This window comes from Leopardus geoffroyi, chromosome C1, assembly GCF_018350155.1.
Source record: "Leopardus geoffroyi isolate Oge1 chromosome C1, O.geoffroyi_Oge1_pat1.0, whole genome shotgun sequence".
NCBI lineage: Eukaryota > Metazoa > Chordata > Mammalia > Carnivora > Felidae > Leopardus > Leopardus geoffroyi.
This window is the reverse complement of record NC_059328.1, coordinates 14068066-14080000: the sequence shown is the minus strand read 5'-3', so window position 1 is coordinate 14080000 and position 11935 is coordinate 14068066. Positions and strand designations below refer to the sequence as shown.

The following is an 11935-nucleotide window of genomic DNA, read 5'->3' as shown; positions in this document are numbered from 1 at the left end:
TGGTCCTATACTCCCCTGGTTGCACCCTACCTCTGTGTGTATTCCCACATGCAAAGACCTCCGGGAAGGGTGGCTTGGATGGGACACGGACGACAGACAGCAGGCTCCAAAGCCCCACAGATACACTGAGGTGGTGAAGCCATGTCTTTGAGATTAAGTAGAACAGATATGAGTGGAAAGTGGTATTCTCAGGTCCGTGCACCAAGGTCTCAAAAATACAGGACACGGGAGACAATTTTATGACAGTGCGTAAGAGAACACATTCCGGGAGGGATGAGCATGAGCTCATATGTGTCATTACGAGTGCGGCGTGGTGGCCAGGAAAGCTGCCTCACTCCTGGGCTCCCGAATGGAGAAGCTGCCTCTGCCCCCAGAGCTGTGCTGGGCTCCGCCATACGTTGGTCAACACAGGGTGCTGACGTCTGTTCTCGGACCCTTACCGAAGGGGATAAGCAAGGGGTCAGGGCTTAAATTCACGTCTTAGGAGGAATAAGATAACGGGAAGGCCACAACAGAGGAGTCTTGGGGTTTACGTAAGCTATTTTTAGATATTTAAAAGGATTACTAGAGGGAAGAGCATTAAGTTCTTATTTTGTGTGGTTCTGGTGGGCAGTGGGTGGAAGTTTTCACTCTAGCCCTGTGAGAACTAGTCAGACTGTCCAAAATGAAAATGATGGCTTTGGTAAAAGTAGTGAGTTCTCTGTCACTGGAGGCGTGCAAGCAGAATCCTGAGCAACTTGATTCAGGTGTTAGTAATGTGCACTGTGGTGCTCAGGGTGTACCTCATACGGGCGCTGATGCAGCCACCAAATCCTGGACAGCCGAGCCGGAAAAGACCCTGGTGAGTCTGTGATCCAGCTGCCTCATTTTGCAAATGGGAAAACAGTCTTTGCACCACCTTGGTGCCAAATAAATGTTCCTTGCCTTCTCCTGGCTTATTTAATGAAGCCAACTGCAGAAGGAGGCCCCTCACACTCTAGCACCTAGGGGCCTTATGATGCCCCCAACTTCTCTGACCTTGGGGGTGATGGCCTGGGCCTCCACGTCAAACATGACGTCGCACTGCCAGAGGGCCGTGTCTGCTGCAGCCCCCCGGCCACGTAGAGCAAAAAGAGCACATCGGAGTGAGGCCAACAAGGGCCCGCTCCCGGCAGGTCTGTCCTGGATGCCGTTCTTCTGGGAGGGTCGTGGCGTGTGACTCATTACCTGCCGGGGCCTCTGTATTAGAAGCGTGGATCCGGCTCTTCTCCCCGGGGGCAGTTTGAAAGGAAGGAGTGAAAGCCAACGAGGTCCCATCCATTCCAGTCCCGTCTTTCCTGTTGCATTTGCAGCCCAGCACTGGCCAAGACTGGGGATTGGGTAATTCATACTTAGAGCTCAGATTCCCGGAACAAGTTTCCATGCTGGGTCTCCATGCACAGCTCGGCTGCACACACTCCGTGAAGCTTCAGGAGCTGAGATGTTTTCTTTTCTTCAGCTTTTGTGAAGTAGGTCATTTTGAGTGTGAAGTATGTGAAGAATTATGTTTTCCCTCTTCTGTCCGCTACGCCTCCACCCAGAAGTCCTGTGGTTGGAGAGTTATGGACCCAGAATCTGTACCCGTGACTATGACATGATTCAAGTGCAAGAGTCATTTGCAGGGAGGAATGATACTGAACTCTGAGGAGTCGGGCTTTTAGTTGGTCCAAGTTCACGGATGTAACTGGCGATAGGGAGTAAACTTGAGCAGATGATGCTTAAGTGTAATTGACTGTGCGGATAAATGTGAGCCCACCTGCTGGGCTGGTTGCTTACCCCCAGCTCCTCCAGGGCAGAGGTGGCCCGTGGTGCCCTGATCTTCTGGACTTTATGAACCTGGGTCTGCCTGTTGTGCTCAAGTACTGGTTTTCAGAGGACCAGACTTAGGGAGCCTGTGCACGGTGGCCCCATCTTAGACCTAGCTGTCCGAATTCTCTGCAGTTCCATTGCCTTGGGAAATGGTCACCCTTGGGACGCCTGGCTGGCTCAGTTGGTAGGGCACGTGACTCTTGATCTTGGGGTTGTGGGTTTGAGCCCCACGTTGGAGGCAGGGTTTACTTTGAAAAAGTAATAATTTAAACAAATCAGTTTTTAAAAAGTTTTTTTTTTTTTTAAAGGGAAGGAAGCGTTCACCCTTACTGGGAAAGTCTTGGAAGCCACTGAGACCACGGAGCCCTGTGGTGGATGGTGGAAGGGGTTTGCTTTTCAGTGGACACCAGCACAGTTTGATTCCAGCGTGTCATTTCCCCACTGCGGGTGTCCCTGGAGCCTTCAGGGGCACCGTTGCCTCATGGTTCAAGACTTTCCAGGGTGGCTTCTCCCCAGTCCCCCTGCAGAGTGTCCTTGTGTTGTCCAGCTAAGACATCATTCATCCCCTTCACCTGAGTCTATGTGGGTTTCAGGGCCAAGAAAAGCCTCTGCTCTCGTCTTCAGGCCTCCATGTTTTAAAGTTCTCAGAGCTGGGGGCACCTCGGTGGCACAGTCGGTTAAGCACCTGCCTATTGATCTCAGCTCAGGTCCTGATCTCACAGTTTGTGAGTTTGAGCCCTGTGTCGGGCTCTGCGCTGACAGCGCGGGGTCTGCTGGGGATTCTGTCTCTCCTCTCTGCCTCTTCTCTGTGCGTGCTCTAAATAAACAAACAAATTAAAAACAAATTTTTTTTAGATAAATAAAGTTCTCTGAGCTGCCCACTTGACCAGAGAGCCCACCGCAGGAACTCTGGGCCTTGCCTCTCGAGCTCACACAGCAGTGTCGTGGCAGTTGGGATGGGGCCCGTCCTCCCTCCCTCCCTGGAGGGCTGGGGCTTTAGAAATGATCAAGCGTTGGCCTGCTCTCGGTCCCGGCCACTTTGGATCATTCATTCACATTGACGTGCGAGGCCCGAGAGCGGGTCGCTGGCGATGGTAGAGCCACCTTATTGAAATGGCACGTTAGCATTTAAACAATATTGATACTATTTGACTCATTAAATATACAAAGGCCAGTTAAAGTGCTTCCATGTGTGTGCTGTTAGTTCTGGCGGGCGACTCCTCAGATGGCTTTATGTGGTTTCAGACAACATTTTAGCACATTCTTAAAATACCCACAAAAGCCTTTATGTAAAAACTCATAAATGTGAACCACATAAAAATTATTTTTTTCCTGTTTCATGTCATTATGATCAAAGTACAGTAGGTAAGAATAAATTTTCAAAAACTTGTTGAGGTCCCTGTTTAATTAATGCTTCACTCGCAGAGCCAAGCTGTAAACCACGTAATGGGGGGCTGTCTGCATGCCCCGCAGTCACCCCGCCACCAACCTGCTCACCGCGGTCCTTGACGGCACTTGTCGGGGAGGCTGGTGTTTCTGGGAGATTCCGAAACGGCCCTTCTGATCACTCAGTCCTCTGCTCCCTTTGTCTTGGAGCATCAGGTTGGGACTTGCTGGCTCCCCAGTCCCCGGAGATGCCTTTTGGTGAATGGAATGCAGGCCCGTTGTTGACTTGCTGTGTGTTGGGGCCATATGCCTGCGGAGGCCGGGTTTCAGCACGCCTGCCTCACCCCGATGAGGAACACCCCGATGGGAGAGGGAACAGATTCAAAGTGAGGTCAACGGCGTCGCCTCCGACCCTGCTGCCATCGCTTTATTACAAGTCAAATCGACTGTAAGTTAGGCTGCTGCCCAGTGGACTAGTACCTGGGCTGTTAAAAACAGTGAGAGATCATGGGGCCCTCTGGAAAAGTGCTGACGGTCCTGTGCCAGGCGAAAAGGCCGAGCTCAACGCAGTACCGTTGCTGTGCTTTTCGTTATATAAAAATTACGCACCCGGACAAGGACTGGAAGGGGATTTGGAAAAATCAGATTTATGGGATAAGTTGATATATGGTATTGTGGGCTAATTTTTAAATTTCCTTGTTTTGTAACTGTTCTTGCAGTGAAGTTTTTAATTTTGGAGAAAGAAATAGCAACCCACATAGGAGTCAGAGTTGTGTTTGTGTTTTTACCTCGTTTGTCTCCGACTTGAAACTTTGTCCGGGTCAGTGTGGCCCAGAGAGGAGGCTGAGGATCCCGGGGAGAGGCTGCCCAGAGTGGGAGCCAGGCCACCGGGCGGGACGTTGGGGTGGAAACGGCCAGTTCCACCGTATAAAACATGAATGTAGTGGTTTTGTTTTCTGGAAGAAAACAAGTCCAAGGGACAGGACCGAGGGGAATCGACTGTAGGCTGCTTGGTGCTGTGGAGCTGGTCTCTACGTGGTGACCAGGGCTGTGAAACCACCAGGGTCTCTCCTGGTTCCCTTCCAGGGCTGCCTGGCCCGCTTTCCCCAGTACGCTAGGGCACAGAGGGCGCACAGCCTGGACAAGACCACCGCCGCCGTCTGGTCACGGAGACCAGGGCCACGAGCCATGAGAGGCGGAAGGGTGAGAGTGACTGCGGGCATCAAGGCTTCAGAAGGGATTATCGGCCCCTCCTTTTTGCCAGCAAAGAAAAGCCACAGTTTTTAGAGCTGTTGTTTCTTCCCTTTTGATGTGGGGCCGCGCTCCCCACAAGCAGACCGGAGGGGATGCCGTGCATTAGAACCCTGCCCTCCGTCCCCAGCAGGACTGGGCTTGGTGGGGCTCTTCTTCCCTAGTGTGCTGGTGTGCCTCCTGATGAATATTCAAGCTGCGGGAGCCACCAGAGCCCAGGAGTATGGGCCAGAAAGGCTTCCCAAGCCCCTGGTTGGAGCTCACCCGAGCACTGCAGGGGCCCTGTTCTAGAGACCGCTGGATCTCCAGGAAGAGAGGTGGGGCCACAGGTCCTAGACCGGAATACATCTCATTACCACCCCCCACCCCCAGAGAGTGGGGTGTGGACAGACTAGGAGCAAGACAAGGAACCTTCCTGAGTGGGGTCCCTGAGTGTGGATTTCTTGGAGGTCGCCTAGGAGGCCTCTGAGCTCTGCCCTCCGCCCCCACCCACCCAGGTGTATCTGTGCTCTGTGTTGCACTCGCCTGGAGCCAGCCCCTTCCCGCCCTCCTTGGCTTGACCGTGTGGTTAGCCCTGGCCCAGGGCAACTGGGGGTGTGAATTTCATCTGACGACTTAATCACCGCGCATCCTGCGGGGAACGAGAAGCACGGATGGGATGGGATGTGATGTGATGGCAGCTGCGGGCTGCCCCCTCTGCCCGAGGAATTCCCGCAGGGAGGGGTGAGGGTTGCAGACCTTGTCTGCACCCCTTGGGCACCCGGTGGGCCCGCTGTGGGTTAGAACCACGGCATCCTGCAGCTTAAAGGTAGGAGACTCGTTCTGGTGAGGAAAGGCTATTTCCTTGCCCCGACTGTTACACTCGCGTGAGTCGCCTGCTGACCTTGGCACCAAAACGTTTTAGTTTGAAATCGTTTCAGATGAAAATTACCCCCCCCCCAAAAGTACAAAGAACTCTAGTGTCCCTTTCACCCACATTCTGTAAATATTAGTATTAATCGTGTATATTTTTAACATGTAACAGCTTTATTGAGAATTCACAGACGTGTTTATTTTTAGTACTTATTTTTGTTATTAAAATCAATAATCATCTTTGGTCAGATTTTTTACTTTCCCGTGGGGTTTTTTTGGGGGTTTTTTTGTTTTGTTTTTTTGTCTCTTACCAGTCCTATAAAGTAGGTATTACTGTTCCCATTTTATAATGAAGCTAAGGCCCAGTTCAGACTGTTGGTACCTGGTAACACTTTATAAAGAGTTGGCGGGTGGGTAATGTGTGACCACAGCTGGTGATGGGAGGGCCGGGGCCCAGGCCCCTGTGCCCCCCAAGCCTGTGCTCAGCGCCGCACATGTGCTGCTGGCCCTCCCAGCGAGCCCCAGAGTGTGCCTGCCACACCGTGGATGCCGAGGTTAATTGGGGTCAGAGAGGCCACAGACGTCCCGGTAAAGAATGTGTTCTAGCAGCGGGCTGATAAAGAGCGTGCTGGGACGCGGGTACTCACCGCACAGTGGCTGGTGACCCGCTGTGCCCCCGGCCGCCCGGTTCTGCCACGCTGTCACTCTGGGTCTCCTGGATTTGGGACCCCAGCCTGATGTCGTCCTCTTCCCCTCTTGCATTTGTTCTTAGTTAGGAGATTTTCCACACCAACTCAGACCTAAGGAGGGAGCTCGGGGTGGGGGGGGGGGGTACTCTGCTGTTTTTTTCTCCTGATCCCCCTGTGAAATAGCCGTCCTGAAAGATAGGGATGTCGAACAGTAATGATTACTCTGGTGATGACCCCCATTGTGCGTCCATTCCACGTCACATACTTTGCTGGATCCTTCATCTGGAAAGAACCAGAAGCCCGGAGAAGTTTAGTAAGCTTGCCAAAGACCACAGAGTTAGTGTGGCAGAGCTCACACTCCAGTCCAACTTTAGGACTCCTAAGCCCCTGTTCCTTTTGGGACCCACTCCCCCAAGCACAGGTGCTCAGGACACGTGAAGAGTCAGCCCTGGAAAGCACCGCAAGGAGGGAGGGTCCTCAGTTCCAGACAGACCTTCAGATGAAGCTTTGCCAAACGAACCCCTGGGCTGATGATCTGTAATTTGACGGGCTTAACATCTAATGGGCACGTGGGCCTGTTTCCGGCAGGTATTTTGAAGGCGGCGTCTCATCTGTCTACCTCTGGGATCTGGATCATGGTTTTGCTGGAGTGATCCTCATAAAGAAGGCTGGAGACGGATCAAAGAAGATCAAGGGCTGCTGGGACTCCATCCACGTGGTGGAAGTGCAGGTATGGCCGTTCCCCCCCCCCCCCACCCCCACCTCCCGGCAGAAGTTTCTTGAAGTGGGGGGGATGCTGTGATATGTGAAGCCCTGTTCAAGCCCTGTTCACTCCTACACGCGCCCCAAAGCCACTTAGTTCTATAGAGAGAACTCAAGGTTGCAGTAGTCCCTGGTGCTAAAGATCCCAAAGAACTGAGTGCACGTGGTTGTAGACTCAGTCCCTTTAGAAGCCAGCTGGGATTTTCTAAGAAGGTCATGTGCTGGTGGCACATGGTGGTGGGAGGGACACGTTCGAATGTAGGATGGCCCTGAGTTCAGGGGCCGCTTCGGGCTCTCCTCAGCTCAGGGTTGCATCTAGGGTCCTGATGTCCGTCTCGTCCTGCAGGAGAAATCCAGTGGTCGCACCGCCCATTACAAGCTGACCTCCACGGTGATGCTGTGGCTGCAGACCAACAAGTCGGGCTCTGGCACCATGAACCTCGGAGGCAGCCTAACCAGACAGGTAAGAGTTGCCGGTGCCCCGCAGGGAAGGCCTGGGGCAGCCTCTGTGCCCTCGGGGACCTCCCCACAGGCCTCTTGGTGATTCCGGAGATCAGGTCTTGGAAGGGTCTATCTTTTTGCCAGGGTATTTACGTTGAAATGCTTCTGCGATGTTCAGGACAGACTCCTGATAACACTTTAGAATGGGAGAATGTCCCAGTTGTGACTCAGGTCCTGTGTGAGGACTCTTGATGGCAAGTACAGCCTTAAGCCAAAATGAAAACGAGGCGTTTTGTGTGACTGAGAGATGTTCGGGCTTCGTTTGGTGTGACTGGGCCTAGGGCGTCAGGACTCCCGTGTCTCCGCATGGGAGCAGGCGGCCTCTGGCTTACATCTGGTGGCGGGCAGTCCGGGGGGAAAGAGCTTCCCTTTCACAATAGGTCTCCTCTAACCCCAGCAATGTCTCACTGGCCTCGGCCACCTGTGTCCATCGCAGTATCATTTCCCAAGGCCGGGGGTTGGGGGGGCATGAAGCAGTCTGGCCAGACTTCAGGTTGGTGGTGGTATAGATGGAAAAAAGGGTGTCAGTTTCCTGCGGTAAAATCTGGCTGCTTTTCGCCATGGGGGGGAGGGATGGCTGAGGGCTGGCAGGAGACTCTGGCTGAGAGGTGCTTTGTGCAGAGAACTGACGGGCGTTATCTTGTACATGGAGTGACGGCCGAGACAGTGGGTTGGCCACAGGCTGCTGGGGACGGTAGCCAGTGCCTCCAAAAAGGAGAGAAAAAGCTGTCATAAAAGCTAAGAGGATCCCGGAGAGGACATGCCTACCTTAAGCATCTAAGCGGGTTTTGTGGCCGCCTCGTGCGGGTGCCCAGTAGTGACTGGTGACCAGCAGGCACTGGGGGGAGCCTGCTGTCTGCTGAGCTCTGGCCCCCGCCCCACACGGCAGCGCTCCGAGGACAGACCTCGGTGATGCTCACCAGAATCCTTCAGTGCGGGTCCAGGCAGGGTGCTTTTCGAAACTCCAAACATGCCTTCCCCTCAGAAAGAAAAAATGAGGACGTTTGGCCAAAGCAGTCAAAAAGCTGCCTTAGTCACAGGATCTTGACATTGGAAGAGTTGAGAGGTCACCTCCCAACCTGACAGGACACCTGCCGCCCTACTGGGCAGAACTAAGGAGCTTGCCCACTCCTTTTACGTCGGCCTCCACTAAAAGTGGCATCCCAGGGGGCGCCTGGGTGGCTCAGTCGGTAAGCGTCCTTCTTCGGCTCAGGTCGTGACGTCACAGTCCGTGAGTTCGAGCCCCGCGTCGGGCTCTGTGCCGACAGCTCAGGGCCCGGAGCCTGCTTTGGATCCTGTGTCTCCCTCTCTCTCTGCCCCTCCCCCTGCTCACACTGTGTCTCTCTCTGTCTCTCAAAAATAAATAAACTTTAAAAAAACAAACACAAAGTGGCGTCCGAACAGGAGCTCTCCTCCAGTGCGCCCAGGATCGCTTCGGCTGGCACCTCACGAGCCCACAGGTGCCCCCCTACCCCTCTTCCTCCCACGAGCCACCGAGGGCCCGGGATTTCCCGTCGTGCTCTCGTGCACTTGGCCTTCTTTCAGATGAGATTTTACACTTGGCCTCAACACTCGACGTTCGATCCTGGTTTCGGTTGTCCAGGTGTTAGCCCTTCCTTCTTGCACATGAACCACGATGACTGTGGCTTCCCTTTGAGCTCGGATCCAGATTCAGAACCCTCCGGTGTGGCTGCTAGAGACTCCCTCAGCGGAGGCATCATCTGATAATCATCTTTCGCACAGTCCTTTTTTTTTAGGGGGTGTCGTGGAGCCAGCCGTACATCCAGGGTGAGCCAGGGCTTCCTTTTTTTTTTTTAAGTGTATTTTTATTTGAGAGAGAGAGAACAAGTAGGGAAGGGACAGAGAGAAGGAGACAGAATTCCAAGCATGCTCTGCACTGCCAGCACAAGAGTCCGCCATGGGGCTCGAGCTCATGAACCGTGAGATCATGACCGGAGCTGAAGTCGAGAGTCGGACGCTTAAAGGGCTTCACCTTTTCAAAGCGAAGACCGTGGAGCAGTCTATGGCCGAACACCACCTGCCGCTTCCATCCGGCTCCGTGCCTCCGGGGGGGCCGAGGGGCTGCAGGCGTGGCCACGGCTTCTTCTCCTCGCCCTCACCGGGGCTCACCACGTCTGTGTACCTCCGGCCACGAACAGCCGCTGGCTCGGGCCATCTCTGAAGCCTTCCTCGGCAGCCCGAGGGCGTCCGCCTTGCCGCCCACAGCCCACTCCCGGCCTCACGTCGGCAGCACCGAAGAGCTCTTCGGACACGCAGAGATCTTCGGCCCTGCCCGGACCCGCCACGTTGGGATCTGCACTCAGCAGAATTTTCCAGGGAATCTGCGTGCACATGGACACGCGACAGTTCTGTCGTGGGGGAGGGTGGTGCCCCACGTCGCCAGCAAGCAGCGCTCTGGACACTGGCAGGGCGTCCTGTAGTTCAACTTGCTCGGACCCTGTCCACCTGGAGATGGCGTTAGATCCCACCAGTTAGGGGCCCAGGCCCTCCCCGCAACAGGTATCTTCAGATGCCACTCGCAAGCCACCTGTGCTGGCTGACCAGCCACACGTCAGCAGTTTCCATAAACCCCTCCTTGGGTTCGATTAATCTGCTGGAGTGGCTCCCAGAACTCAGGAAACCCATTTACTCGTTCGAGCGCCGGTTTCCTACAGAGGATATTAGAGGATACAGATGGACGGCCGAATGAAGACAAAGCAGAGGGCGAGGTCTTAAACAAAGGGGCTTCTGTCTTCTGTCCTCGTGGAGCGTGAGCTTGGCGCCCGGCATGGCGGCACTTGGAAGCGTTCTGTTCCCCAACCTGGAAACTCTTTGAGTCTCCCTCCTTCGTCCCTGCCGGGAAATCGGGGGGACCGAAAGATCCCCTGGCATCCAGCCCCCGTTTTGAGGTGCTTTCCAGAATCTCCTCCTAACATAAGCCCATTTCACCTGTATGGCTCCCAAGTGATTTCAGACGCTGAGGACAGGAGACCAAAGACCATTACGACAAAAGACGGTCCCACTGTGGCTCAGGAAGTTGCAAGGCTTTGGGAGCCACGAGCTGGGCAGGAGCCGTGGAGGAAGACCGGTGTGTATGAGAATTATATTTAGGTCACTGGAATGAAAGCGTCGATTTCTCACAGATCAGAATGTCGCATCTGCCACGTGCCTCTCACCCGCCTGCTGCTTAGGTGTCCTCAGCAGCCCGTGTCCCAGATGTCCCCTCCAGGTGTGTCTAGGTGACCTGGGAGCTGGAGGCTGGGAGTTGCTGCTTCCTGCAGAGCAGACTGGGCCAGACTGGCACTTCAGGTGCCACTTGAAGCCTCTGCGTGCAGGACCGTCAGCCACCCCACCTGGAAGAAAGGCCTTCACCTGGAGCTGGTGCAGTACAGTGGGGTGTCTCTGTGTACGGGGCAGAGAAGGGGCGGGTGCCTGGGTGGCTCCGTCAAGTGTCCAACTCTTGATTTTGGCTCAGGTCGTGACTCACGGTTCCTGGGATCGAACCCCGCGTGGGGCTCCATGCTGAGTGTGGAGCCTGCTTAAGATTCTCTCTTTTCGCTCCCCCTCTGCCGCTCTCCCCCGCTTGCACGCACGCGCGTGCTCTCCCCCTCTCTCTCTCTCTGTCTCTCTCTCTCTCAATTAAAATTAAAAACAAAAAACCAAAAAAAACTATACTGAGATGTCTTAGGAAAAAAAGGGGCGGGGTCGAAGAGAAAGGGCAGACCCTGTAGCACCTGGGCTCCCTGGGCTCCCTGGGCTCCCAGAAGTCCGTTGGCAGCAGCGTGGTGGTCTTGAGAACGCCCTCCGGAGGGAGCCCTCTTCCGTGCAGAGAACCTCGCCTCTGCCCTGGCCAGGAGTGCCCGAGGGTCCCTTTCGACAGCAAACGATTTTTTAATGTTTTTTTTTTTTTTAATAATTTTGTTAATGTTTGTTTTTGAGAGAGAGAAACAGAGTGTGAGTGGGGGAGGGACAGAGAGAGAGGGAGACACAGAATGGGAAGCAGGCTCCAGGCTCTGAGCTGTCAGCACAGAGCCCGACGCGGGGCTCGACCTCACGGACCGTGAGATCATGACCTAAGCCGAACAACTGAGTCATCCAGGCGCCCCGTAATGTTTTAATGTTAATAACTCCAATACTTTCAATAGCCGTATTTGATAGAAAAAATAGATTGCGGAAAAGATGAATTTAGTGACTCACGTAGGTTTGTGGGCTCTCGTGGGCTCAGCAGAAAAGTGCGTACATGCATTTGAAAGAGGGCAGGGCAGACGTTTTGTCAACATGCCTGGGATGCGTCCCAGGGCCTTAGACCAACCCCCCCACCCCATGCTAAGCCTCCACTGACTCTGCCGAGTAAGAGGGGCCTGAAGCCGCCGGGGATCTTGGGGGTCCCCATCTCTGGCCCCTGGGCGGGGCTGTCCCCACTCATCTCAGACCCGAGGCCCGTCATTTTGCGTGGAAACAGGCCCTTGTCCTCCAGGAACCCTTGGCGGGGAGGGCAGCTGAGCCTGGACGGCCAGCTGTACGGCAGCCTGCCTCCCCCTCCCCCTCCCCCTGCCACCCGGGCGACGGTGGAAAATCCTAAATCCGTATCCGGAGACGGCTTCCTGCACCACTTACCGCTCCAAACTGTTTATAATTCCACTGGTTTACAGCGACCCGGACAAATA

General features: G+C 54.5%; 1 protein-coding gene and 1 long non-coding RNA gene across 6 annotated transcripts in view; one reads left to right on the top strand and one right to left on the bottom strand.

Annotated features, from left to right (window-relative positions):
* Window positions 1–11935, top strand: part of CAPZB (capping actin protein of muscle Z-line subunit beta) — a 134965-nt gene that overhangs the window by 111587 nt on the left and 11443 nt on the right. For all 5 annotated transcript variants that reach the window (XM_045475881.1, XM_045475882.1, XM_045475879.1 and 2 more), the window contains exons 5-6: window positions 6594–6735; window positions 7114–7230. In XM_045475881.1, the coding sequence (XP_045331837.1) occupies window positions 6594–6735; window positions 7114–7230 (259 nt within the window). The remainder of the gene's footprint in view (window positions 1–6593; window positions 6736–7113; window positions 7231–11935) is intronic.
* Window positions 5479–6597, bottom strand: LOC123597295. Its single transcript, XR_006712068.1, has 2 exons — window positions 6499–6597; window positions 5479–6193 (listed from the first exon to the last, which is right to left on the bottom strand). It is a non-coding gene; the product is annotated as an uncharacterized LOC123597295 (long non-coding RNA).